Source organism: Papio anubis, chromosome 7 (assembly GCF_008728515.1).
Source record: "Papio anubis isolate 15944 chromosome 7, Panubis1.0, whole genome shotgun sequence".
NCBI lineage: Eukaryota > Metazoa > Chordata > Mammalia > Primates > Cercopithecidae > Papio > Papio anubis.
In genome coordinates this window covers 3,610,144-3,636,162 of record NC_044982.1, presented here as the reverse complement: position 1 = coordinate 3,636,162, position 26,019 = coordinate 3,610,144, and the positions used below count along the sequence as shown (strand labels likewise).

At 50.2% G+C, this 26,019-nt stretch overlaps 1 protein-coding gene across 10 annotated transcripts in view; it reads left to right on the top strand.

Annotated features, from left to right (window-relative positions):
- Positions 1-23,962, top strand: part of TRAF3 (TNF receptor associated factor 3) — a 134,632-nt gene extending 110,670 nt beyond the window's left edge. For 6 of the 10 annotated variants that reach the window (XM_009212302.4, XM_017961564.3, XM_021941599.2 and 3 more), the window contains 5 exons: positions 1,740-1,814; positions 3,534-3,626; positions 10,261-10,401; positions 15,819-15,993; positions 17,765-23,962. In XM_009212302.4, the coding sequence (XP_009210566.3) occupies positions 1,740-1,814; positions 3,534-3,626; positions 10,261-10,401; positions 15,819-15,993; positions 17,765-18,336 (1,056 nt within the window). In that variant the 3' untranslated portion in view covers positions 18,337-23,962. The remainder of the gene's footprint in view (positions 1-1,739; positions 1,815-3,533; positions 3,627-10,260; positions 10,402-15,818; positions 15,994-17,764) is intronic. The other 4 variants (XM_031667786.1, XM_031667788.1, XM_031667789.1 and 1 more) reach the window with 4 other exon arrangements.
- Positions 23,963-26,019: the final 2,057 nt, after the last annotated feature.

Sequence of the window (26,019 nt, the reverse complement as noted above, 5' to 3'; positions counted from 1 at the left end):
AGGATGGTCTCGATCTCCTGACCTCGTGATCCGCCTGCCTCAGCCTCCCAAAGTGCTGGGATTACAGGCGTGAGCCACCACACCCGGCCAATAATTTATTTTTTTAAAACATTGTTAAACCTGCATCTCTGTTGGGTTTCTGATGAAAGATGCTATTGAGCTATAGGTTATTCCTGCCCCTATTCCAGAGCTCCTGTAGATTCCCTAAGACTCAGAATACTGATGATAAAACCAATTTAGAAAAAGGTCCAACACCGAATTTATTCTAGTACACTGAAAATAACATGCATCAAGCCCAGTGTGTCCCTGGTTTAACATGTAATAGTGTTGACATGCAGGTTTGTTATTGCAGTAATGACACTGGAAGAATACATTCTAAGTTTTTAAATTAACCTTGTTCTGCGCAGTCTTCACACTGCGTTTCCCTGCCAGTCACCTGTCACGTGCCTTGTGGGCGCTTCCTGCAGGGACAGCCGATCTGGGTTCCAAGGAGCAGCAAGGGCATCAGGCTGCCAGGTTCCTACCGCCTTGACTCTGCCCTGGCTCTGAGACCTTCCTTGAAGGTTAACCCTAGCGGTGGCCACATGGGCCCCTCAGTCCCTGCCCCTCCTCCTTAGCTTTCGCAGCAGGGATCCATTTTCCCCTCTGTTGTAAATATCCACCTAGAGGGAAGGACCGCCTTTGTCCTGGTAGACTGAGAAGCTGTAGAACTTAGCTGCATCCTCCAGGAGGACGTGCTTTGTGAGGCCTTGGGAACACATGCGTGCTGGCACACAGAAAGACACCTTCCAGCTGCTGCACCCACTGCTGCACCCACACACCCTCCTCCCAAGGAGAGTCTGTGTTCTGTGAAGATCTATCCCTAGAGTTTCCTGATGGGAATTTCTTCAATAAAAGGCAAAACTTCTGCTCAGTCTTGGGGCATGATAAAGAAAAAAAAAGACCAAACTATACCTCATTTGTATTAGCCTAACTCCTTAAAATGTAATCTTTTCCATTCCCTTTTCTCTTGTTAGGGCATCATAAGTGATTTTTATTTGATGACTCACCAGCATTTGAGCTGAGCAAGGGACTTTTTTCTTGCAAAATGAGTTATCTGCTCCCAGCCCCACCTAAATTTCCTGCCATCAATTAGAGGTGACAGTATTAAGATTCTATTGCTAGACTGATCTTAGAGGTCTTTGAAAAGCTACCTGAGTTTCTGGCCCTTACAGAGGGAAAAAGTCTTTTCAGATGAAGGAAAAACTCATCTGCACTTATCTCAAGTATTATGAGTAATGGTATATTGTGTAAGCTTGCTTTGAAAATATATTTATTTTTGTGTACCGTATATTAGGTGTGTGACCCAGTTGCATTCTGAATGCTTTCTATTTTTTTGTGTTTTCATGCAATTTTTGTTTATGGTCTTTAAATGTGCATTTCAGTTTATGTTTTTTCTTTCTTTTTTAAATTCTGGCACTACAGATGGCATGTCACATTTTGAACAATTTGTTCTAAAGAAACTACAAGTTTAAGAAATGTTATAGTAAATGTATTCTTGTATATTGGCGTATATGTGTATACACGTGACTAGACCGTATATTTACTGCATAAAAGTCTAGGCAGAGATGATATATACACACCTGTAGCGATAAACACCATTCTTAATAGTACAGCCCAGATGCTATCTGTGCCCTAATATGTTTGAACATTTTCATGCAAACGTTTGTGCCACAACTCACGTCTCTTTCCCGTTGCAGTTGAGTGCACACTTGTCAGAGTGTGTCAATGCCCCCAGCACCTGTAGTTTTAAGCGCTATGGCTGCGTTTTTCAGGTCAGTATCCGACATTTGTCCTTCCCAGTCACTGACATTCTGCCATGAGAGAAAGTTATTATATTAACATTTTAACATGCAAGCTCTGGACTCCTTATTCTTCGTCATGAAACTGAAACACCCTGTTGCCTAGGTGACGAAAGCCACGTGCAGCAGGCGGGATGCTCGCTTTCCAGTTGGTGGTGTTTTGAGACTGCAGGGAGACACTGCGCTGAGGTGGAAGTTAATACATTAAGAGAAGTGCTACATCCAAACCAGCTAGTAACGCAACAGACAGGCTTGACGTTTGGTGGGGTTTTCAGATAGATTGTTACGGAAATTTTCGCTGTTACCTGAATATAAGCGAATATCAAACTGAGCATAGTTTCAACAGCGTGTGTGTCAGTACACAGCCATAATGATCACACACGTGTGTATCCATAAATGCATTTGATATACATGTCTGTGCTGACTCTGACCCCAGCTGGGGACAGACGCAAAATGGAGCACAGCTCATAGAGAGCATACCTCCCAGAGAACAGCGTGGGGAGGGCGTCTCTGCTGCTGCCACACATGTAGTGTGAGAAATCTGCATCTGGTGTTTTGTTGTTGTTTATTTTTTAACACATCTGAGATTGCTAGTGAATGGAACCAAGTTTTCATTTAAATATATGTATCTTTAAAACTATCAAGAGGCAGTATATGTTACAATTACAGTATTTTATATTTTACGTAGCACCAATACATTATTATGAAGTCAGTACAGAGAGATTGGCATCTTAGTATTTTCTGAGGAAGAGAACAGCCAAAGAGTAAGAATGACTGTGCCTTCCTTTGCTTTAGTCTCTAGCAAGACTGAGCCTCCCCTGTTCTGTCGTACGTAGTATCATTCATTCTCTCTGTGTATGTGTATATATATGTTTATATATTGCAACACTTATATCAACATATATATATGAATATTCTATGTACAGAGTATATGTTTTGGAGATCATTAAAATGCTTTCTGTGGCTTCTTAATTTTCTAATAGCAAAACAAATTATATTTCAGACAAATTATTTCCTTAAATGTATGAAGTACAATTACATGTGCTTATTCCTGACTCTAATATGGTCTACATCTTATGTACTCTGTAGATTGTATTTGTTTTGTATGTAACTTTTCTAAGAATACTAGAATGGTGAAGAGCAATACATCTTTGGATACAGTGTATTTGAACTAATAAATTAATACTTTAGTAAATTCTTTTGAATCCTGCTTTGCTTACATGTTTACTAGACTGTTGTCTAGTAAAGTTGTGGCAGTATCTTGCCACAACTATGGGTATCTAAACATTTTCCACTTATACTACATTTTAATGAGAAAAATAGTTTATAATAGATCAAGAATGAGTTTAAAATTTAATTTCTTGATGTTACAAGTGTCAACCCTTGATAAGAAGCCACTTGAGATGAGCTGGAGGGATGAGGAGATAACCCTGAGATGCTCACTGTGGCACTGCAGGGTGCTGGCTCTGCTGGCTCACTGTGGCATTGAAGGGTGCTGGCCTCCTCACCTGCACGCAGTAGCCAGGTGGCCCTGAGCACAGCCCTCCTTAGGCGCAGAGATTCCCTGTTCATTTGATGCAAATAGGTCTCCCCTCTTTGTGTTTAGTGCTGCTTTTAGGGTTGTATGTTAGCCTTTCTGCCCTTTGGAATGCAGCGAGGTTCGCTGAATGCCTCACATCTTTGCTCTCGCAGGGGACAAACCAGCAGATCAAGGCCCACGAGGCCAGCTCCGCCGTGCAGCACGTCAACCTGCTGAAGGAGTGGAGCAACTCGCTCGAAAAGAAGGTGGGCTGCACACTTTCCTGCTGCTATGGGATTTATATCATCTCTGCAGATTATTTAAAGACAGAACCTTTTTATAGTTATTAATGGGTTTTGGATAAAAGAAACCATATCAAGAGATTGTCAAAAAAACTCTGTGTGTTCTTGAGCTTATAAATGAAGGTGTTTTATTTTTGTTCTTTGTTTTTTAATTGCCAAACAAGTGTGAAGTGCTTTTTTAAAGTCAATCACATTGTGATTTTTTTAGCATCCATCCAGCACAGAGATGATCAGATGCCCAGTCCCCACCCTGCTGGTTTTTTTTGTAAGCAAAGTTCTGTTGGAAGACAGCCATCCTTACTCGCTCTGTGTTGTCTGTGGCTTCTTTCGCTAGAAAGCAGCAGAGTTAGAGATTGTGGGGACTGTACAGCTTGAGATATTGACTACTTAGCTCTTTATAGAATAAGTTTGCCAGCCCTGACCTGGGTGGTTACCCCTCTAAATGTGTTACACTTCTGTGTCTTTTACAAGAGACAAACAGGAGAAAATATTTGATATGACTACAATTGATTTTGTCATTTGACACCTTGTGAAACTTGGTGTGCTCTCCACATAGATGGGACCACTTCCCGAAAAGACTCACTCTCCCATGCTGTTTTTTTTTTTTTTTTTCTTTTTTTTTTTTTTTTTTTTGAGACGGAGTTTTGCTCTTGTAGCCCAGGCTGGAGTGCAATGGCACGATCTCCGTTCACTGCAACCTCTGCCTCCCGGGTTCAAGCAATTCTCCTGCCTCAGCCTCCCGAGTAGCTGGTATTACAGGTGCGCACCACCATACCCAGCTAATTTTTGTATTTTTGTAGAGACGGGGTTTTGCCATGTCGGTCAGGCTGGTCTCAAACTCCCGACCTCAGGTGATCTGCCCACCTCAGCCTCCCAAAGTGCTGGGATTACAGGTATGGGCCACCGTGCCCAGCCTCCATGCTGTTCTTGAGAGACCTTCATTGCAGGCCTGTAGATGCAGGAGCAAGCACCTTCCTGCAATAATGCTAGTTCTCAGTGGAGTTTGTTCTGTGATGTTCAGCTCAGCGGGGCCTTCTTCTTATCGTGAGAAGATGAAAACCTCTAAGAATTGATAGAGAAGAAGTTGTTGTAGGATCTACCATTGTGGCTTAATTACAAAAATATAAACAATTCAATATTCAACAAACATGTATTGAGAACTTGTAATAGGAGGACACTAAGGTGAATTAGAACAGCCAATGGAGTTGACATTTGAGTTTCGTAAAGATTTGAATGTCTTGTTTCCAGTGTTAAATCCCAGCAATTTAAAATGTAAATATACTGCAAGGAATCTAAAATTTTAAATCAAAATATTTCCCTTTAACCTGCCTTAAGAGAGTTTTTCATCTAAATGCTTGAGCTGAGGTTGAGAAGCAGTGGAAGGATTGGCGTCCTGTGCACACACATGGAGCAGAACAATGCTGATAGGCAGCAATGCAGAACTCATATTTGCAGAATCCTGGAGATCTTCTTGTGAGCATAGAGCATTTGCTCTGAGTTCAACGGTGGTTTACCTAGGAATCTTTTTTCCCTCTTTTTGAAGCTGGCATTTTGTTTCTGTCTTTTCAAAATTGTAGGCATAGATCATAAGGCTTCTTACCTCTCATAGATGCTGTGTTTCTCATTTAGAAGGTTCTTCGTTTCAATTTAAGGATAGGCTTTGTGGGCCGGGCGTGGTGGCTCATGCCTGTAATCCTAGCACTTTGGGAGGCCAAAGTGGGCGGATCACGAGGTCAGGAGATTGAGACCATCCTGGCTAACACGGTGAAACCCCGTCTCTACTAAAAATACAAAAAAAAAAAAAAAAAAAAAAATTAGCCGGGCGTGGTGGCGGGCGCCTATAGTCCCAGCTACTTGGGAGGCTAAGGCAAGAGAATGGCGTGAACCCAGGAGGCAGAGCTTGCAGTGAGCCGAGATGGTGCCACTGCACTTCAGCCTGGGCGACAGAGTGAGACTCCGTCTCAAAAAGAAAAAAAAGAAAAGGATAGGCTTTGTGGCTGGGCGTGGTGGCTCATGCCTGTAATCCCAGCACTTTGGGAGGCCGAGGCAGGCAGATCACCTGAGGTTGGGAGTTCAAGACCAGCTTGACCAACATGGAGAAACCCCATCTCTAACAACAAAAAAAATTCAAAAATTAGCCGGACATGGTGGCGGGCGCCTGTAGTCCCAGCTACTTGGGAGGCTGAGGCAGGAGAGTTGCTTGAACCCGAGAAATGGAGTTTGCAGTGAGCCAAGATCTCGCCACTGCACTCCAGCCTGGGCGACAGAATGCAACTGTCTCAAAAAAAAAAAAAGAGAATGTTACCACTGAGTTAGATACACAGTAGTTGAACAGGTCTGCAGCACGTGGTTATCCAGCAGGATGGTTGTGGACTATGCTGTCATCTGGCAGCCTTTCAAGGCCGAGTCCCTGTGAGGATTCGGCTCCTTCCTTTCCATTCTGTGCTCTTTTCCCCACTGAAAGTGAATGGTTTGCATCATTGGAAACCCCAGGACATACCAGAGCAGCCCGCCCACACACAGTGCAGCAGTTTCTCACTCTGAATGCCTCATGTGTTTAAAGTATCTCCAGCCAAGTCACGGTGGAAGCCCCGAGAGTGCAGGATGCACAGCTGTGCACTGCCTTCTTGGACGTTGCCAAAGGACTGATACCTCCTGGACTCTGCCCATCAGAGCAAACCCCCGCCCTGTTGTCAGGCCAGCCAAGCCTCGGCTCTGCACATTCTCATTGTGCTCATGAGAATGTGCATGGTGCCCTTCACTAGGTCCAAAAGCAAAGGCTGGACAAAGAGCAGAGATTTTATGTTTACTTACAATGGGAATTTATTTCTTATTATAGAATTATTCAGTTGGAATTTCTTAGAGTATTTTGTTCATCTGTCATAGAAAATAGAATGTTTGAGCTGGTTCAAAAAGACTGATCCTCAGCCAGGCACGGTGGCTCACGCCTGTAATCGTAGCACTTTGGGAGGCCGAGGCAGGCAGATTGCCTGAGCTTAGGAGTTCAAGACCAGCCTGGGCTACACTGTGAAACCCTGTCTCTACTAAAATACAAAAAATTAGCCGGGTGTGGCGGTGTGCGCCTGTAGTCCCAGCTACTCGGGAGGCTGAGGCTGGAGAATTGCTTGAATCCGGGAGGCAGAGGTTGCAGTGAGCCAAGATCACGCCAGCCTGGGCAACAGAGTAAGACTTGTCTCAAAAAAAAAAAAAAACAGGCCATTCCTCACATTCGTAGTCAAACTAAAGAAAAACTGCAAAATGGACTTAAAAACACCCATTTTATATTTTAAGAAGGCTTAAATGGAGGGGAAATGTAAAGCCCCCCACCAAAGTGGGCTGGAGTAAAGGACATTCTCAGTGCAAAGAACCTCGGACCTCCTGGGCAGGTGTTTCGCCGGCTCCTTGGAAACACACCTGCCAGGTGGACTTTCCTGTGCCTGCGGCATCTCCCTGTAGACGAGTGGAAGCAGTGATCTGCAGGACCTGGGAGTTGGATTCTTTGATTAAATAAATAAATAAATAGTTTAAATAAGGGAAGTCCTAAAGTGAAAGAAGTTGAGTTGGCCGGGCGCAGTGGCTCAAGCCTGTAATCCCAGCACTTTGGGAAGCCAAGGCAGGAGGATTGCTTGAACCCAGGAGTCCAAGATCAACCTGGGCAACATGATGAAACCTTGTCTCTACAAAAAATTTAAAAATTAGCGGCTGGGCGCGGTGGCTCAAGCCTGTAATCCCAGCACTTTGGGAGGCGAGGCGAGGCGGATCCGCGAGGTCAGGAGGTCCGAGACCATCTTGGCTAACAGGTGAAACCCGTCTCTACTAAAAATACAAAAAACTAGCGAGGCGGTGGCCCGGGCACCTGTAGTCCCAGCTACTTGGGAGGCTGAGGCAGGAGAATGGCATGAACCCAGGGCCGAGGAGCTTGCAGTGAGCGAGATCCCGCCCACTGCACTCCAACCTGGGTGACAGAGCAAGACTCCGTCTCAAAAAAAAAAAAAAAAAGTTGAGTTTAGTGTGACATGACGTGTTCATTGCTGTAAGTTGCTTCTGCTCATGCTCAACTGCTAGATTTGTTGGAGAGCAGTGGTGCAGTTATGGCTCACTGCAGCCTTGACCTCCTGGGCTCAAGTGGTTGCACCCAGCCTCACCGGTAGCTGGGACTGTAGGCGTTTGCACCACACCTGGCTAATTTTTGTTTTTTCTTTTTGTAGAGATGGGGTTTTGCCATGTTGTTGTCCAGGCTGGTTTTCAATTCCTTGGGCTCAAGTTGTCCGTCTGCCTCAGCCTTCCAAAGTGCTGAGACTACACGTGTGAGCCATGACAGCTGGCCTATTGACAATGTTTTGGAGACATTACTGGGATTTTTGTCAAAAGAGTTGGCATACATGTCATCTTTTTGCAGGGATATGAGAATAAAGAGTCTGAGAATTCTGTCCCGTGTTTGACAGATGGAAATGAATGAATTGTTACTTTCAGAGGGACACAACCACCACGCGATGCTGCATATGGCCTGCTCCACATTCGTGCAGGTTGACCACTTGTAGGAGTTCGTGGACGTATGAGGCAAGGAAGGAAGGAAAGCCAAGTTTTGCGGAGTAAAATCCTAGGAAAGTGAAGTTATATTTTGCCCATGAGACATTGCAAGTTTTGTATTCCTTAGTAAATACATACTTGTTTTAAAATAAGATAGTGATTGCTTCAAAAGATGTCTCTTGACTTGGCCAACTGTGCCGAATATGAAAAGGACACCCGTCTTTAGGCTGGTTATCCTTTAGATGGACAGCATCAAGAGTCAGCTCTTTATCACATCTGGTTTTGTGCCGAGATGCCCTCAGGCCGTCACCTTTGTGACCATTGGTCCCCAGGCATTGGTGGTTTTAGAGTGTACATCGTTGGAGAGGCACACATCGCATCTGGCACAGAGCTTAGGGTCTTCTGGGGTGGAGACCACCACCCCAATGGATAGACAGAGACACCCGTTGGTAGATGGGGGGTCAAGATGCCCTTTGTAAAAATCTTGTGAGGAAGAAAGCCTCGTAGGAGTTACCCTTGAACTTTCATCTTTGAGACCAGGTGTTAATTTGTCTTTGGGAGCTAATTATCTTTCAGAAAGATTTGGAAAGGTCAGAGGTGGGGTTGGAAATGCTCACTCAGCAGGCCCTCCCTTCAGCTGACGTGGGTTGCAGAGGCTCTTCTGTGCTTCTGTGGAAGGGTATCCTCAGGTGTCAGTTATGCCTTCCCGTGTTGAGGGGGAGCAGACTGGCCCCAAGGGTGCAGCACCCATGTAATTTTTTGTATTCTCATCACGCTGTCATTTTGTTGGCACAGCTGTTGAAACTGCAGGGTGTGGCCCCTGGGTGGATGTGAAATAATTTAGTAGGTTGTGACCAGCATTGTTTATATTTATGGGGTACAGTGTAATGTTTTGGTATATATACATACACATTGCAGAATAGTTAAATCGAGCTAATTAACATATCTATCACGTCACTTCATTTAAAATCTCCCCCAGCAGTCTTGAAACACGTGTTAGTATGAATCAGTCACCATGCTGTTCAGTGGGCTCAAAAACATCCGTCCTTCTGTCTACCTGAGGCTGTGTGCCCTCTGCCCAGCAGCTCCACAAGCCCACCCCACCACCCACCTCCACCGCCCACCTCCACCAGCCCCGGTAACCCCCATTCCCTGCTTCTGTGAGCCTGACTTTTTTAGATCCCACGTCTAAATGAGAGTACATACTGTTTGCCTTTCTGTGCTTGGCTTATTTCACTTAGCATAGTGTTCTCCGGGGACTAGTATTTTCTTAAATGAAATGGAATAAAAGAAAAAATATCAGGGTGCATTGTAAATTATTAGGGCAAGTATGGCTTTATGACATCTGTTTTCAGGGATACCCACACACGTTGGTATAAATGGGGTGGTACATAAGCCTCTGTTTCTTACTATGTTTCCTGGTCAACAGTTGAAAAATACTCTGGTAAAAGATTTACTAGTTTTTAGCAAAAACTTGAAAAAGCATCTCATTTATTCTGAAATTCAATCAGCTGCTGCACTTTGCCTCACCCTAATTACTGGAAGAGATTCTGAGAAACACTGTTTATGGGATTCCCTATTAAATTAGGACTGGCTGGGTGTGGTGACTTACACCTCTAATCCCAACCCTTTGAGAGGCTGAGGTAAGAGGATCACTTTAGGCCAGGAGTTTGAGACTAGCCTGGGCAACATAGCAAGACCCCAGCTCTAAAAAAAAAATTTTTTTTTAAAGCCTAACCAGACATGGTGGCGGCATGTACCTGTAGGCCTAGCTACTCAAGAGGTTGAAGTGGGAGGATCACTTGAGCCCAGGAGGTCAAGGCTGCAGTGAGCTATGATTGCACCACTGCACTCCAGCCTGGGGACAGAGCAAGACCCTGTCTCTAGAGGGAAAAAAGAAAGAAAGAAAAGTACCAGGACTACCACTTTCTGTGTGAAGGGATTTTTTTCTTTGAAACTCTGTCAATAAGCTAACAGAAGGCCTATCTTGTGAAAATTTAATTTATATCGTTGTTAATTAATATGAAAACCACTTTTGGTTACATTAATTAAAGAATTTCTTTTTTAGGTTTCCTTGTTGCAGAATGAAAGTGTAGAAAAAAACAAGAGCATACAAAGTTTGCACAATCAGATATGTAGCTTTGAAATTGAAATTGAGAGACAAAAGGAAATGCTTCGAAATAATGAATCCAAAATCCTTCATTTACAGGTAAGAATCTTAGGACTGTGGCCAGATCAAAGGGTAGAGGAGCTTGCCTGTGTTCCCCTTCAGGGCTTAGCAAACTGCTTGAGCTGAGTCCTTGACCTTTGCAAGCAGAAAGGCAACTGATTTCTCTGGCCTAAGCGAAGGCTTAGAAAAGGCAGCTGGGCTAGCACAGGCCCAGCCTGGGAAGCTGCAGGTCAGCGTTTTCTTACTGCCTTTTCTCTGGAGAGCAAGCCTCCACCACTCTTCCATGCCTTTGATCTACTGTTGGAGAAATAAGATGCGAAGCCTGTATTTTTTAAATTAGTTGTTTTTATTGTTTAAGATTTCATATTGTTGATGAGTAGTGGCTATGTGCAAAGTCTCACTTCCTGCAGTGAGGTGCTGTGCAGCCCAGCTCCTCTGTTGTGAGCTTTCTAGTGACACGCGCTCACCCGCTGGGTTTCACTGTGGAGATCCACACGCACCTCCAGAAGAACAAACCAGTGAACCTTTGCCGCCCTGAATAGAAGCGACGATATAAAGGGGACTGATGAAATGTCGCTCCTCCTGTCTTCTGTCGTCACAGGTGTCTGTGAGGTGCTTGTTAATAGATGAACATTGTAGATGCTCTCTGCACATTCAGTTACTCGTGTGCGTTGGTGATAGTAATTCTCATGTGTGTGTCACACACTGTGGAAGAATCACTCATGTCACTCAAGGGCCTGTACTTACAGTGTGGCCCTACATTATCTGGAAGAGAAAATACTTCTAATAGCACAGAGTCATGGCATCTTTGAGAATGCCTTTTCTCTAATTTTTGACATTGGAGATGAGTCATAGTGACTTGAATTGCATAGAGATTTATTAAACTAATTTCTTTTTTATTATACTTTGTAGTTACCCAGAGAGAAAAGGAGAAAACACAATGAAACATTATGTTGTATTAAAAAAGGCACAAGTCATTAGCATTAAATCAAGCCACATAAAGTACAATGTTTCTTAAAACACCAAGCCTCCTGCTGGAAGCCCCCAGCATTTTGCTGAGGGCCCAGAGATGTGTCGGTCATCAGACTGGCCAAGGCGACTGGTCAGGCCACTGCTGCAGGGCCCTGGCCACCCTGTGGCCCGCCCGCACCTGCACTCCCTGGCAAGCAGCTCTGGCTATTCACGAGATCATTGCTGTGGTTGACCTGGGGCTCAGAGAGGCACTGGAAAGGCCAGGGAAATCACCTCTTAAAATAGCCACAACAGAAGGAAGAATGCACAAGTACTGGATTCATTTACAACAAAAAGTTAGAATATACGCAGTGATGTGTTGACGCCCCATCCCAAACCTCACATTTCCTCTGCGTTCCTCTTCAGTTTCTCCCCTTCCTGTCAGACATTCTCATTTACTTTACTTTTTAGTCGAGTTTAATCACTCTACGGTGTGTGATTTCTACTTGAAAACTTTTATGATTGGATGAACCAATGAAGCATAAGTCAGAAAGAAAAGGGAAACCAAGTTGCCAAGGCTGGAGAAGTTAGGATGGAGTGGTGACGGCAGCGGTCAGTGTCCCTTGACATGTGACGAGTAGGAGGCTGGGCGTGGCAGACAGCAGGTTGTGTTTAGAGAAGGGACTCAGAGCAGGCTGCCCGTGTCTGATTCCCCTGAGTGCAGGGATGTGGCCCTGCCTGAAACGTGTGAAAACTCTTCTCCATGTGACCCTTTGAGCAGGTGTGGTCTAAACAGAAGGTCCTTCCAACTGTGTGTTTTTTTTGAAAGGGGAAATTCAGTGTTACCTTTGGGATGACTGTGGGGTTGGTGGTCTTTAGCCAGGAGGATTCTGCGCTGTCCATCCTCAGGAAATGCTGATTGAAAGCCTTCTGATGCCCACAGATGTTGGCCGTGTGGGAGCTGCACCCGACCAGGCCATCCCGCTGCTGCTGCAGGCCCCGCCCACCCTCTTGAGTGGCAGCCCTGCCCAGCCGTGTTCCCCATTGTTTCATCCTCAGTGCCCTTCCGGTTGCCCCAGGAAGAGTTTATTGTAAAATCTTACTGTGGCCCAGAAAACCTCTGTGACTGGCCACCCCTCACCTTCCCAGCTTCGCCCCGCTCCCCGTGCTAAAGTGGACCAGCTTGTTGTTCCTTGAGAGGCTCCCTGCTGCTGCACAGATGTCTTTTTCTCCTGCTTCCTTTCCTGGCCAGCTCCAGGCACTCCTTCAGCAATGTTTGTGGACCACCTAGGTGATGAGGGCACACGTCACTTGGGGTCTTCCTCTTTCTTCCTTGTCTGATTCTCCAGTAGACCCTAAAGTCCTGGTGATGGCGGGAGTCAAAGTACAGAGGGCCCGATGGCCTGGCTGTGGCAGTGGGGGTGCAGGTAGGGGTCAAGGAGTGGAATTCGAGAGTGTCTTTGCTTTGCATGCCCGGGGAACAATGAGTTCTTAATATTTTACTTCTTAAATATCCTGTTTTTCTTTATTAAGAAGACAGCCTAGGCCGGGCACTGTGGCTCACGCTCATATTCCTAGCACTTTGGGAGGCTGATGCGGGTGGATCATGAGGTCAGGAGTTCGAGACCAGCCTGGCCAAGATGGCAAAACCTCGTCTCTACTAAAAATAGAAAAATTAGCCGGGTGCAGTGGCAGACATCTGTAATCCCAGCTACTCAGGAGGCTGAGGCAAGAGAGGCAGAGGTTGCAGTGAGCAAAAATTGCACCATTGCACTCTGGCCTGGGTGACAGAACAAGACTCTGTCTCAAAAGAAAAAAAAAAAAAAGAAGAAGATAGCATAGGTGTGAGCATGACCCAGGCTTCTGGTGTCAGTGGACTAGATGAACTGGTGGTTCTTGCAGTCGGGGGTCCACAGGGCACATGCGGAGCAGCAGGCGCTGGGACAGAAGGGAGCGACATCCATCCATGCAGCCCTCACTCAGGCTGCAGGCACCACCGGGCTTCTCACAGTGCCGGGCTTGTGTGCCAGGGTCCCGGCGGCCTGAGAGTGGGGCCTCACAGCAGGTGACGCGGTTGCAGCCCTGGCGTGCAAGTGTGTGAGGCTCGTGGGCTGATGCTCCCTGAAGGCAAGCCTTCTGATTTGGATTGTTGGTGTGGAGCGCCGTCTGTCTCTCCAGCTCTGTGTCGGAGTCTTTTTTCTGTACAATTCCACACCTGCACTTGAGGTTTATTTTTATAGAAGCTGCAGTGACTGAGTGTAGACCGTCTTCAGGGATGAAATCATGTTGGCTGTGTTTTAGAGAACACTTTATGTGGCTCTGCATTCTGCTTTGAAATGGTGCCATTGATACAGATGAAGGGCCTGTTTGAAAAATAGCCCGAGTTCCCTTGCTGCTCACGGAGATACCTTTTCTTTAGTCGTGCTAGTCTATGCATGCGGTGCATGCATGTTGTGTGTTCCTGACTTGGGGGCCCCTGCTGTGCAGGGGAGTCCTTGCTGGAGACTCCTGTTCTGTGCTCGAGGTCAGGCGTGCCCTTGCGTAGCACCGTCATGGGGGAGGGGTGGCTGGGCACCATCCCCCTCTTAACCTCAGGGACCTGAGGCTTAGCATGAGGCACAGCTTGTCCTGGGCCACCCTGCCTGGGACTCATGCTTCATTTCAGAGTTTGCTAAGTTACAAAGGGCATCTCTCAGACTTCTGTTGATGTTTTCATTAAGTTTCCCCTGCAACTCGCGAGCACCTGCCAGCTCAGTGCACGGTATCAGAAGGTAGAGATTCAAGAGGCTCCTGGTGCTCACTAGAGGAGCCGTGTGATTTGGATGTTCAGTGTCGTCAGTGGTATTGTCCCCCAGCAAATAGACTTGGTGAGCTAATTAAATATCCTTCTGAGCATGTACGATTGTGTAAACTAAAGGGGCAGGGACAGTGTCAGTTTAAAGGGACAATGACAGTGGAAAGAGGTGTTCGTTTCTTGGAAAGAACAGGAAGAATAACACTGCTTTTATACCCCAAAAGCCACCCAAACCTGTCATGTTTGTGTCTTCGTGGTTAATAACAGCCAGCAAAGGTGCTGAAACCTAGATGTTTAAAAATAGACTTCCAAAAGGAGAAGTGAATTCAGGGGGCCCTGGGACCCGCCCCGTGAGCACCCGGTGTGGCCGCAGCTTGTGAGGTGGCTCAGTCATTCCACAGCTTCACTGAGCACTAAACCCTCCAGCCCTCACAAGCTGCTTGAAAATGCACATCCTTTTTTGAAGTGAAAACCCTTTAAGTCCCTGGCTTCATCTCACAGGTGGGCATTCCAGCCCCTTAACACAGACTGGGCCACCAGGGCGGAGTACGGCTCCCACGCCTCCAAGTAGTGACAAATACGAGCGGCCTGTGTGTTTTGGGAAACGGTTTCTGAATTAGTTAAATGAAGTAGCATAAAGTCAGGCCCGGTTGCTGGCAGCCTCACGTGTTCGGGGCAGGTTTCTGCGTTCCTGCCTCCCTCGCTGGGGCCTGGCAGCCTGGGTGTGGAGCCGGTGGGGGAAGACCCCTGTGTCTGCAGCATCGGCCCACTGGGTTTCACCCAGGGCCTGAGGACATGCCCTGGGGCCCTTTCCTGCCACCATCCAGGTGGGAGGAGTGTGAGGAGTGGGAGTCTTCTCCTGGGAGGGTCGTTCTGGGGCAGCCACAGAGACAGGGCTGTGCTTCTGCCCCAGACCCAGCAGCAGGGTAGGAGGTCTTTAGATGTTCCAAGGGAAGATGAGGGCACATGGGCACAATTCTGGCATCCTAAACCTGAGACCGTGTGGCAGCCATGCAGGGCCACTTGCCCCGTGGGACCTGCATTTACAGGGGTGAGGTTTCTCTGGGAAGCAGGGACCCTCCATACCTATGGCCCCCGAGGTATACGAGGGCTGCAGAAGAGATGTCCATGGGAGCCTTGTGGCCCTGCACAGGTGCTGTGGCCTGGGAGAAGAGCTGGGAGGAACACGTGGGAGTGTGAGGGTGAGGTTGGATCTAGGTGTCTGACAAGATTGCTGGTGTGGGGTTGACTGATGCCAGGGTGTGGGCATGTGAGAAACAGGCGGGCAGGTGGCACCAGTGCTGCTGTGAAACAGGGAAGCCTGGGCAGGGGCTGTGGGCAGCAGAAGCATGAGCTGCTGCCTGCCCCAGAGACAGCGGAGACCTCTCCCCTGGTCTTCTGAACACTTGCCACCTGTCACTTCGCTTTCCTGGTGGCTCTCTGTTGACAAAGCAAGCTGACCTAGTGGAGCCTCCTGTTGTTTTCTTCCATCTGGCTTCACGTCACCTCGAGTGCTCCCTGCCGGCACAAGCACTTGTTCCCAGGGAGCTCCCAGGAGGGCCGATGCAGAGCCCCGCTCCTGGAGTCAGAGCCGCGGGTGGCAGGCCTCTGTGACTGTTCTGCTCCTAGCCCGTCTGTATTTGATGGGAGGCGGTGCAGCATTTTCCAAGTCCTAACTATGTTTTGCTTTTTAACACCTTTGGTTTGGAAGCGAGTGATAGACAGCCAAGCAGAGAAACTGAAGGAGCTCGACAAAGAGATCCGGCCCTTCCGGCAGAACTGGGAGGAAGCAGACAGCATGAAGAGCAGCGTGGAGTCCCTCCAGAACCGTGTGACCGAGCTGGAGAGCGTGGACAAGAGCGCGGGGCAAGTGGCTCGGAACACAGGTGAGTCAGGGGCCGGGGCTGGGCCAGCAGTGTGCATCTGGGCCCCAGGGGACTGCTGGGGCAGGGTCTGTGGGATGAGGGCTATGTTAGGTACATGCGCCTTAGAACAGTTCTTTCCAATTATGGGTAACACGCAGAGGTGTGATGACTTTCCTGCTGAAAGTCCCCCAGCAAAGACAAACGTTTCCCACACAGGCTTGTCCCCTCCATGTGAGGCCCTGTGTGGTGTAGAGAGTAGGGGCAGCTGCAGCCACGGGAAGCTACAAAGCCCTCCTGGGAGACACTGGCCACAGTATGACCCGCAGGACAGGCCCAGGTGCACATGGCCAGGACGTGCTGGTCGGGGCGCCCCAGACCTGACTCCTAAGGGCCAGGGGGCAGCAGTCCCACTGCGCTCTGCCAGCGTGTTTCTGATCCCACAAGCAGATGTGGGCCTAAGGCTTTGGGGACTGAAAGAGTATTGGGAATATTTACATGAAGAGGATTAATGGCAGAAAGAACACAGATTACCATGGCGTGTGGGGGGCCGGATGAAGCAGGCAGAGGATGAGGCTGGAGGAGAGGGGAGAAGCTTCGCCTCCGAGAGAGCAGAGGCCACCTGCAGGCACTGAGGCCGGTGGGAGGGGTGGGGAGAGCACAGCTGTCTCCTGCTCCCAGGGGCTCCCACCAGCAGGCTTCCCAGGAAGCCATAGTGGAGTCGGAGCGCTCTGTCTTGGACCCTGCAGTGAGGTGTCCTGTGACACACAGGCAGGTCACCCACCTAGGAAATCCCCTCTCAGCAGGCCGTGCCTAGTAATGTGTCCAGACAGGGCTGTGGGCATGAGAGCGGTGGTAGAACTGGGGCAGGGACCTGGGCTCTTCCCTGGGAGGCGGTGGCCTCAGGACATCTGTCTACACAGTTTTGCTGGTGTTACCCCCAGAAACCACAGTCATTTTTATATTGTTTCAGATGCTGGTGTGACTGGGCATGGTGGTGTGGCCTATAGTCCCAGTGCTTTGGGAGGCTGAGGCGGGAGGATTACTTAAGCTCAGGAGTTTGATGCCATCCTGAGCAACAGAGCGAGACCTTGCCTCTTTAAAAATTAAAAAATGAGGCCAGGCACTGTGGCTTACGCCTGTAATCCCAGCACTTTGGGAGGCCGAGGCGGGCAGATCATGAGGTCAGGAGATCGAGATCATCCTGGCTAACCCAGTGAAACCCTGTCTCTACTAAAAATACAAAAAATTAGCTGGGCATGGTGGTGGGCGCCTGTAGTCCCAGCTACTCGGGAGGCTGAGGCAGGAGAACGGCGTGAACCCAGGAGGTGGAGCTTGCAGTGAGCTGAGATCGCGCCACTGCGCTCCAGCCTGGACGACAGAGACTCCGTCTCAAAAAGAAAAAAAAAGGGCCAGGTGCGGTGCCTCATGCCTGTAATCCCAGCACTTTTGGGAGATCGAGGCAGGTGGATCACCTCAGGTCAGGAGTTCGAGACCAGCCTGGCCAACATGGTGAAACCCTGTCCCTACTAAAAATACAAAAATTAGCCAAGCGTGGTGGCAGGCACCTGTAATCCCAGCTGCTCAGGAGTCTGAGGCAGGAGAATCGCTTGAACCTGGGAGGCAGAGGTTACAGTCAGCTGAGATTGTGCCACCGCACTCCAGCCTGGGCAACAGAGTGAGACTCCGTCTCAAAAAAATGAAATAAAATAAAAAGTGCTGGTGCAGCTTTGCTTTCCTAACCTTTCTGACGTTCACCTGTCTCATTCACCAAATCCCTCCTCACCTGTGGCAGGCCTGCTGGAGTCCCAGCTGAGCCGGCATGACCAGATGCTGAGTGTGCACGATATCCGCCTGGCCGACATGGACCTGCGCTTCCAGGTCCTGGAGACCGCCAGCTACAACGGCGTGCTCATCTGGAAGATTCGTGACTACAAGCGGCGGAAGCAGGAGGCCGTCATGGGGAAGACCCTGTCCCTTTACAGCCAGCCTTTCTACACTGGCTACTTTGGCTATAAGATGTGTGCCAGGGTCTACCTGAACGGGGATGGGATGGGAAAGGGGACGCACCTGTCGCTGTTTTTTGTCATCATGCGTGGAGAATATGATGCCCTGCTTCCATGGCCATTTAAGCAGAAAGTGACACTCATGCTGATGGATCAGGGGTCCTCTCGGCGCCATTTGGGAGATGCGTTCAAGCCCGACCCCAACAGCAGCAGCTTCAAGAAGCCCACTGGAGAGATGAATATCGCCTCTGGCTGCCCAGTCTTTGTGGCCCAGACTGTTCTAGAAAATGGGACATATATTAAAGATGATACAATTTTTATTAAAGTCATAGTGGATACTTCGGATCTGCCCGATCCCTGATGAGTAGCTGGGGAGGTGGATTTAGCAGAAGGCAACTCCTCTGGGGGATTTGAACCGGTCTGTCTTCACCGAGGTCCTCGCACTCAGAAAAGGACCTTGTGGGACGGAGGAAGCGGCAGAAGGCGGACGCGTGCCGGCGGGAGGAGCCACGCGTGAGCACACGTGACACGTTTTATAATAGACTAGCCACACTTCACTCTGAAGAATTATTTATCCTTCAGCGAGATAAATATTGCTGTCAGAGAAGGTTTTCATTTTCATTTTTAAAGATCTAGTTAATTAAGGTGGAAAACATACATGCTAAACAAAAACATGATTTTTCTTCCTTAAACTTGAACACCAAAAAAACACACACACACACATGTGGGGATGGCTGGACATGTCAGCATGTTAAGTAAAAGGAGAATTTATGAAATAGTAATGCAATTCTGATATCTTCTTTCTAAAATTCAAGAGTGCAATTTTGTTTCAAATACAGTATATTGTCTATTTTTAAGGCCTCATCTGGTCTCTGTTTTAATAATTTGTTTGTCAGAAGACCCTGAAGTATACCTAGGTCTTTTTTTTGAAAGTCTCTAAATTCAGAATCATTTTTAATTTAAAGTTCTACAAATAATTGTTACTGCAAACATTTTATTTTAAAACGCTGATAGACTGATATTTCTTGGAAGAAAATATAAAATATCAAACACTGGTTATCACTTGTGATAGGAAAGAGAATATTCAACCTGTTGTTATTTCTCGTTAGAAATGTAAACCTTCAATATCTGTCGTAGTTAATGACACGACTTCACAATTCTGAACGGAGCCTCGCTCATGGATGCTGTGCATCATTTTCAGATTTATAATTGTTTTCACCCTAAAATAGGGCATCCGTTGAACTTTGGAGTTCTAAACAAAATCCTGTAGGTGTTTGGATTCTGCCCCATGTGTTCGGACGAGCTCTCTGTTGCTGACAGCACCGGCCTTCGGTCTCCATGTCAGGGGTGGGCGGGTGACTGCTGAGGGAGGCCCGCAGGTGTGTTTCTCCATCCTGTCATCTTGCTGCATGCCGTCAACGGTCACCGAAAGCAACATTGCGCATAGAGCTGGTGGCATACGGTACATGTGCCTTAGATGTGACATGCTGCTTCTCCACCCTGGGTTTGCGTTGAGCATAATTCTAGAAAGTGCTAGTTTAACCAGACTTTTCTCTCCACCACTAGATCTTTATCTCTACAAGGGCCCTCAGACACCTCCGCACCTGCTGAGGGGAAGCCAGGCTCCACCGTCGGCTTCTGGAGCCTCTGCTGCTTAATTACCACAGATTCCAAATCTCTAGGCCCCACGAGTGAGCCACCTGGTCCAAGTACGGCCTGGTCCCACCCTGAGGGAGGCAGGTGTGGAACAGAAGCCGAGCCTCTCCGTGTCCCCACTGGGGCCGTGGGCACCCCCACAGCCCGAAGCAGAACTCTCTGAGCATTCCAGAGACCGCTGCTCGGGGGCCTGCCCAGGCTGACCGATGGGCGCTCCTGACCACCACCCTGGCGGGAAGGGTGGCCACAGGGCCCGTCGTCCCAGCCTGCGCCTGCCCGGACGGCATTTTCTCAACTCACTGTTTACTGTCTCTGTGTCCAACTGTGATTAGAAGCCTGGAGCCCGGCCCCTGCACCCCTTTTGCTATGCACCACGCTTCATGGTGCTCTTACCACTGATGGGTGCTACACGCGACGGGTGCTTCTTAGGCAAAACCAATGTGTGCGAACCGCCACACCTGTGCCACTTGCCCACAAGCCGCGCCCACAATTGGCCAGCTGGGCCGTGCACGTCAGACTGCCTGCCTCGGCTCTCCCCGTGGCCGCGCGGGGACAGCTTGGTGGGTGCCCGGTGGCCCACCTGTCTCTGGTGCTGCCATCTGTCCTGGGTGTGCCTTCGCCCCAGTGCCTGCTGGAAGTGCCCTCCGTCGCACCCCTGTGCCCCGAGCTCCCATGAGGGGCCTGCCGCGCCCTTTCGCGGTCGAAGCGCTCCGTTGTTCTTATCTGCCTTTCCTTTCCCCGCTTTCCTGGGATTGCTTTGGGGGAATAAGTATCTTTGGTTCTGCCCCGTGAGGGAGCTCATAAAGCAAGGACTTCCTGCAGGAGCTGTGGAAAACTACTGTTCCTTGAAGGTGTCCCCCACCTCAGGCCTGTCCCCTACCTGCCCTCAGGTAGTTTTCCTGAGGTCAGGGGTTAACAACAGGGACATCCCTGCAACTTCCCCTTCACAAAATGTACAATATTAGATTAAGGTTATGCAACATCTTGGTCTGGTAAGAACCGTTTCCTCCCCTCTGGGTTGAAGGCCTGGTGTGGCCCCCGGAAGCAGCAGTGCGTGTCACTGGGACGTCTCCAGTAGCCCTTCCCAGGCAGATGCTCCTGGGGGGATGCCATGGGACCCCACCCAAGGGTCCCACAGACATAACCTGAGTGACGGGGGTCCTTGAGGATGGGATGGCCCATGTCACACGCTTTGTCCTTGTGTTTGGTTGTATTGGGGTCTCTGTTCTGGGTGTGTCTTCCTCTCATATACTCAGCACGGGGGGCAGCAGCCTGGGACGGCGTCCCCTCTCCCAGCGGTGGGCAAGCCTTGTGCTGCTCCACCCTCAACCCCCGGGCACCCTCACTTGGCGCTTGCCACCTGAGCCAGCCTGAGGCCATGGTCTCCCTGCAGCTGAGGCCCAGTGGCCCCTCGGGCAGTGGTCGGCCGTCCCCGTGTCACAGGGCCCTGGCAGCAAGCATGAAACGGGGGTGCACACTGTGTGCTTGGGGGTGCTGCTTATTTACCAAAAGTGACCAAACTCCCAGCAGGACAGAACTGTTCAGTATTTTACAGAAACCAACTGAGTCCTTTGTGCATGAATTAAGCTGGTCTGCTTCCCGTCACCTTCGTAACAAAACACCGTCCCCTCTCCCCTCGCCTCGAGCAGTTTCTCCAGGACACCGTGGTTCGGGCTGCTCCCTGCTGCCGGGCACGCTGGGGGCTGGCCTGGGCCCGGCTCACATGAAGGGCACTGGCTCTTGTGACTGCACTGAGCCCCGTGCAAGCCGCAGCCGGGCCTGGAAGCCTGACCGTCTGGTTCTATAGCTTTTCCAGCAGAGCCTGCAGAGCTAGAAGTTGGGGTGTGTCTTTGATGATACGGGGGCCAGGCTGGGAGTAGGGCCTTTCTCGCAGGGTTGGGTGGCTCAGTGAGGGTGGAAGTGGAGGCCCATGGGGCCCTGGCTTTGGGACTAGACGTGCCAGCTCCAGCTGGGCTGGAGGAAGCCTGAGTAGGCCCTGACATACGCTGGACTTTTCAACTCGCCGTGCTCTGGTGACACACAGGCGGCCAGGTCAGGGTTTGTGTCAATTCTAGGAGCCGTCAAGCATGAAAGTGGTGCTGTCCCCTGAGTGCAAGCCTCACCAGAGCCCTGGGCGAAGGCGTGGACTTGCAGATGTGTGTTCCCTGTGCAGGTGGGCAGAGGGGGCCCTGGAGACCCAGGTTGCAGCCCCATTCTGTCACCTCTTCCTCCCCAGAGCAGCCTCTGCCGAGGGACAGCACCTGTGTCCCTTCGATGCCACCACAGTCAGTTGAACAGGGAGCCCTTTGCTCAGGCAGCTTCTTCTGCCTCTCCCTCCTTTCCTGTCCCATCCCCCATGCCCTTCTTAGCCTGTGGTGCCGGGGAGCCATGGTGTGGCGTACTGGGGCTCCTGCTCCTTGGGCCACTTCCTTGGCCCGGGCCCCACAGGCCCACCGCCTGCCAGGGCTCTCACTGCACCAGCTGTGACAGGAGGCTTCCCCATAACCCCGTGTGGCCCAGCTCGGTGAGGATGCAGTTCCAGGCACAGTCCCTGGGACAACCAGCTGCCTCCCAGACCACCTCAGCCTGCTCCAGGGTCCTCAGTCACCCTGGGCCAGGGGCCACATGTCCCATGGATGTCGGCCATGCCAACGTCACATTCCAGCACCCCTTTTGCTTGATGGTGTCTGGTGGTAGTCACCATGGTGGACCCACATCCTTCAGCCAGAGGTGATGTCAGACAAAGGAAGGGTGGTCTGTATGGGTCATTAAACAACCATTCTGTCCCTAGCGGGGTCATTCCTTGTCAACCCAAGGGAGGGCCGGGGAGTACACTGATCCCAACAGCTGGGCTGACACCTCCTTTCTCCCCTGCACAGGGAGGATTGGCGCGAGGACTGCTACCCTGTGCACAGCTCCAGCAGGGTGGCAGTGCCACTGTCTCCGTGGGCCATTGCAGGGTTGGGCAGGCGCAGACTCTCCTTGCGGGCCCCTTGCTCAATTCCCAGCCCTCCCAGACTCCTCCCTGTACTGGGGGTAATTTGTGTGTCAAAAGGGCTCCAGCAGAACTGTAAAATACTGTTTTTAAAAAATTTAGTGCAGATCTTTACTTAGTAGACTGCAGAAGGAGGGCTAGGGAGAGTGCTGGGAGCCCCTTTGCTTTTGTGTCTGTGATGAATGAGGGTCTGTCACCCAAATCTACTTCTCAGCCCATGACCATTGTTCTGTTTTCCGTTTGCAAATTTCAGTAGCTCTGTTTTCTCCAAAGTAGAATGTCCCCACCGGGGCCCAGGCCAGGCGAGGTCAGTGTGGGCAGGCTACCTGGTCATTATTGCTGCCTCGTCCAGGCTGGTGCTGATGGTCACAGGCACAGTGGCATCAGGGAGCCGGGCCAGCAGGCGGCGTGAGGTGGGGCCCGCAGCTCACTGCAAGGGCGTTTTCCACCTGACCCAGGTGTGCCCCACATGCGGTTGCAGGGCAGACGTATGAAGCCTCGGCCGCCTCAGGGCTGGCAGGTGTGCGGGTGAGGAGGCCCCGGTGGCCAAGCAGAGCCTGCGTTTCATTTCTCCTGCTGCACTGTGTCTAGTCTGTCTTGTGAACTCTCACCGTGAAAAGATGCTAGAAGTCCAGGATCGCTGCACCACTCCTGTAATTAGGTGATGATTGGTTTTGACAACTTAGTCCCCTCAAACAAGTAAGATACCCCCTCCAACAGCAAATTCAGTGACTTAATTGGAAAACACACAAGCTGGCATGATGTCCGGTGATTTCTCTAAGAAATGCCTGTGGGAGAAGGTGTGTGAAGTGTGGAGGGCAGTGTAGACGCTGCACAGCATCTGCAGATTTGCAACCCCTTCTCTGCCGGTGCCTCTGTGTTCAGTTCTGTTACCCAAAAACAAAGACCAAAGAAGGCCAGTCTCTCATTCGACCCTATCTTTTTAATCTGCCTGTTTTAAAAATTGCGTCTGTAGTAGCCGCTTGCTGTGAGGACACATCTCGACAGTCCAAGTGATTCTGTGACCAGTGATTCGGGCCCTGTTTTCCGCTCTTCTAAGAAAAAAACAAAAAGACCGTCAGTGATTGCCCAGCAATAATCATGTTGTTACTGTGAGTTGGCAACATGCCTGACTTTCTGATAGCATTACTGTTTTATATTTTTGTTTATTGTATATTATGTGTGGTTTTATTTGGTATTTATTTGTGTTTTGAGGTCTTGCAATGTTTTTGTGTTTCTGATGCTAATAACTAAAGTTTGTAAGACTGTAGAATGCAAAACTCGGAGATGCTAAACTGTCTTATTAGAGGAAAATAAATCTGATTATGGAGTCTCAGTTTCTGATCACACCGTCTCTTGCAGGCTGGGCCCCAGGTGAGTGGCCCTCCCTCCTGCCGGACCCCGTGGCTGTCCTCTCAGTGGCTGGGCCCGGGATGGCCACCTGGCCAAGACCTGTGTGGCCAGAGGCCTATGCTTGGGTTACTGCCCTCTGTCACCATCTTGAAATTCTTTGTAATTCTCAGCAAGGGGCCCACTTTGCTTACAGTTTTGCCTGCAGCCTCCGACCTGAAGGGAATCCCGGGGGCCAGGCTCACAAGTCTGTGGCTTGGTCCCAAGCATATGAGGCGGAGCTCTGACCTCCTACCCGGACACGTGCCTGCCGTCTGGCATGGTGGAAAGGGCATGCTGGACCCACAGGCCTGGGGTCAGCCTCAGCTCCACCACTCCGTGGGACTTTGAAGCCTTCGAGCCTCAGTTTCCTCCTCTGTACATTGGAAGGACAGCACCTCCTCCCACTGTGAAACAAGATGGTTAATAAGGAGTGACACCAGTGCTGACATGCCGGGTCTGGGCAGTGTCCTTCAGCAGCTGCTCGTGGCAGAGTTAAGGGCTCCTGGGCGCCACCGCCACTGTGACCTGCCTTCCATTTGTTTGGGTCAGGCCTGGTACAGGAAGCCCTGCATCTCCCTCGAGTTCCCCCAAAATTATCAGATGGGGAGACCCGCTCAGCCCTCCCCCACTGTCCTGCTTCTCCCAGGGTCTGCTGCAGCCACCACAACGCCCTGCTCAGTGCCTCCCCATCCTTCAGGGCACTGCGTGGGGCCACATCCAGAACAGATGCCATTGGCCCCCACGTGTGGCCCACTGAGCAGGAAGGAGTGGTCCTAGGAGCAGCTCCCCAGGGTCCTCCCTCAAGGTCTCAGGGCCTCTCCTGAGGGTCCCTTGCCCGCCCAGCCCCAGCCCTGCCCTCTCTGCAGGCCCACACCACCCCTGCCGTGCCCTGGCTGGTGGCAGTAGTGGGGTGCTGGAATCCTCCTGGGACTGGCAGCCTCCACCCCCACATGATGGGGAACCTGTGGTACCTTGGCTCCTGGGAGCTGCCCCGGGACAGCCTTACCGGTCCTTCCATCTGGGGGCCCCAAATCTTCACACCCATGTGGTGGGGGCCTGCGCTCCATCCATCTTCCCTGTGCCCTCAAGCCCAGGGTCCTGCTGCAGCCTTGAGGACACCAGGACACCTATGGAGACCAGGCAGTGTGCAGGTGTCACCGCTGACCGCAAGTGTGAGCTGGGCCAGGGATGGGACGGCTAGGACAGCCCGCACCACATGCCGACAAACGGGGAGTGTCAGCTGGAGGGGGCTGGCTTGAGGATTACAGAAACTGGATCCCTTTTTTTTTTTTTTTTTTTTTTCTGTTTTTGAGACAGAGTTTTGCTCTTCTCACCCAGGCTGGAGTGCGATGGCGCAATCTCGACTCACCACAACCTCTGCCTCCTGGCTTCAAGTGATTCTCCTGCCTCAGCCTCCCGAATAGCTGGGATTACAGGCATCTGCCACCACGCCCGGCTGTTTTTGTATTTTTAGTAGAGATGGGGTTTCTACCTGTTGGTCAGGCTGATCTCAAACTTGTGACCTCTGGTGATCGCCTGCCTTGACCTCCTTTTTTTTTTTTTTTTTTTTTGAGACAGGGTCTCTCTCTGTCACCCAGGCTGGAGTGCAGTGGTGTGATCTCGGCTCACTGCAGCCTCAACCTCTCAGGCTCAAGTGATCCTCCCACCTCAGTCTCCTGAGTAGCTGGGACCACAGGCGCATGCCACCATGCCGGGCTAATTTCTGTATTTTTAGTAGAGACGGGGTTTTGCCATGTTGCCCAGGGTGGTCCTGACCTCCTCAGCTCAGGTGATCCCCCTACCTCGGCCTCTCAAAGTGCTGGGATTACAGGCGTGCGCCACTGCACCCGGCCTGGATTCTTGCACCCTCTGGGGGTCCTACAGGAGAGTAGATGGACGGCAAACCCCAAGACCTGCTGGACTGGCCTGGGCTGAGGGCGCTAGCGGGGACATCTGCAGAGCCGGCCTCAGATCATGCAGCAAGAAACGACCGGGGAGGGG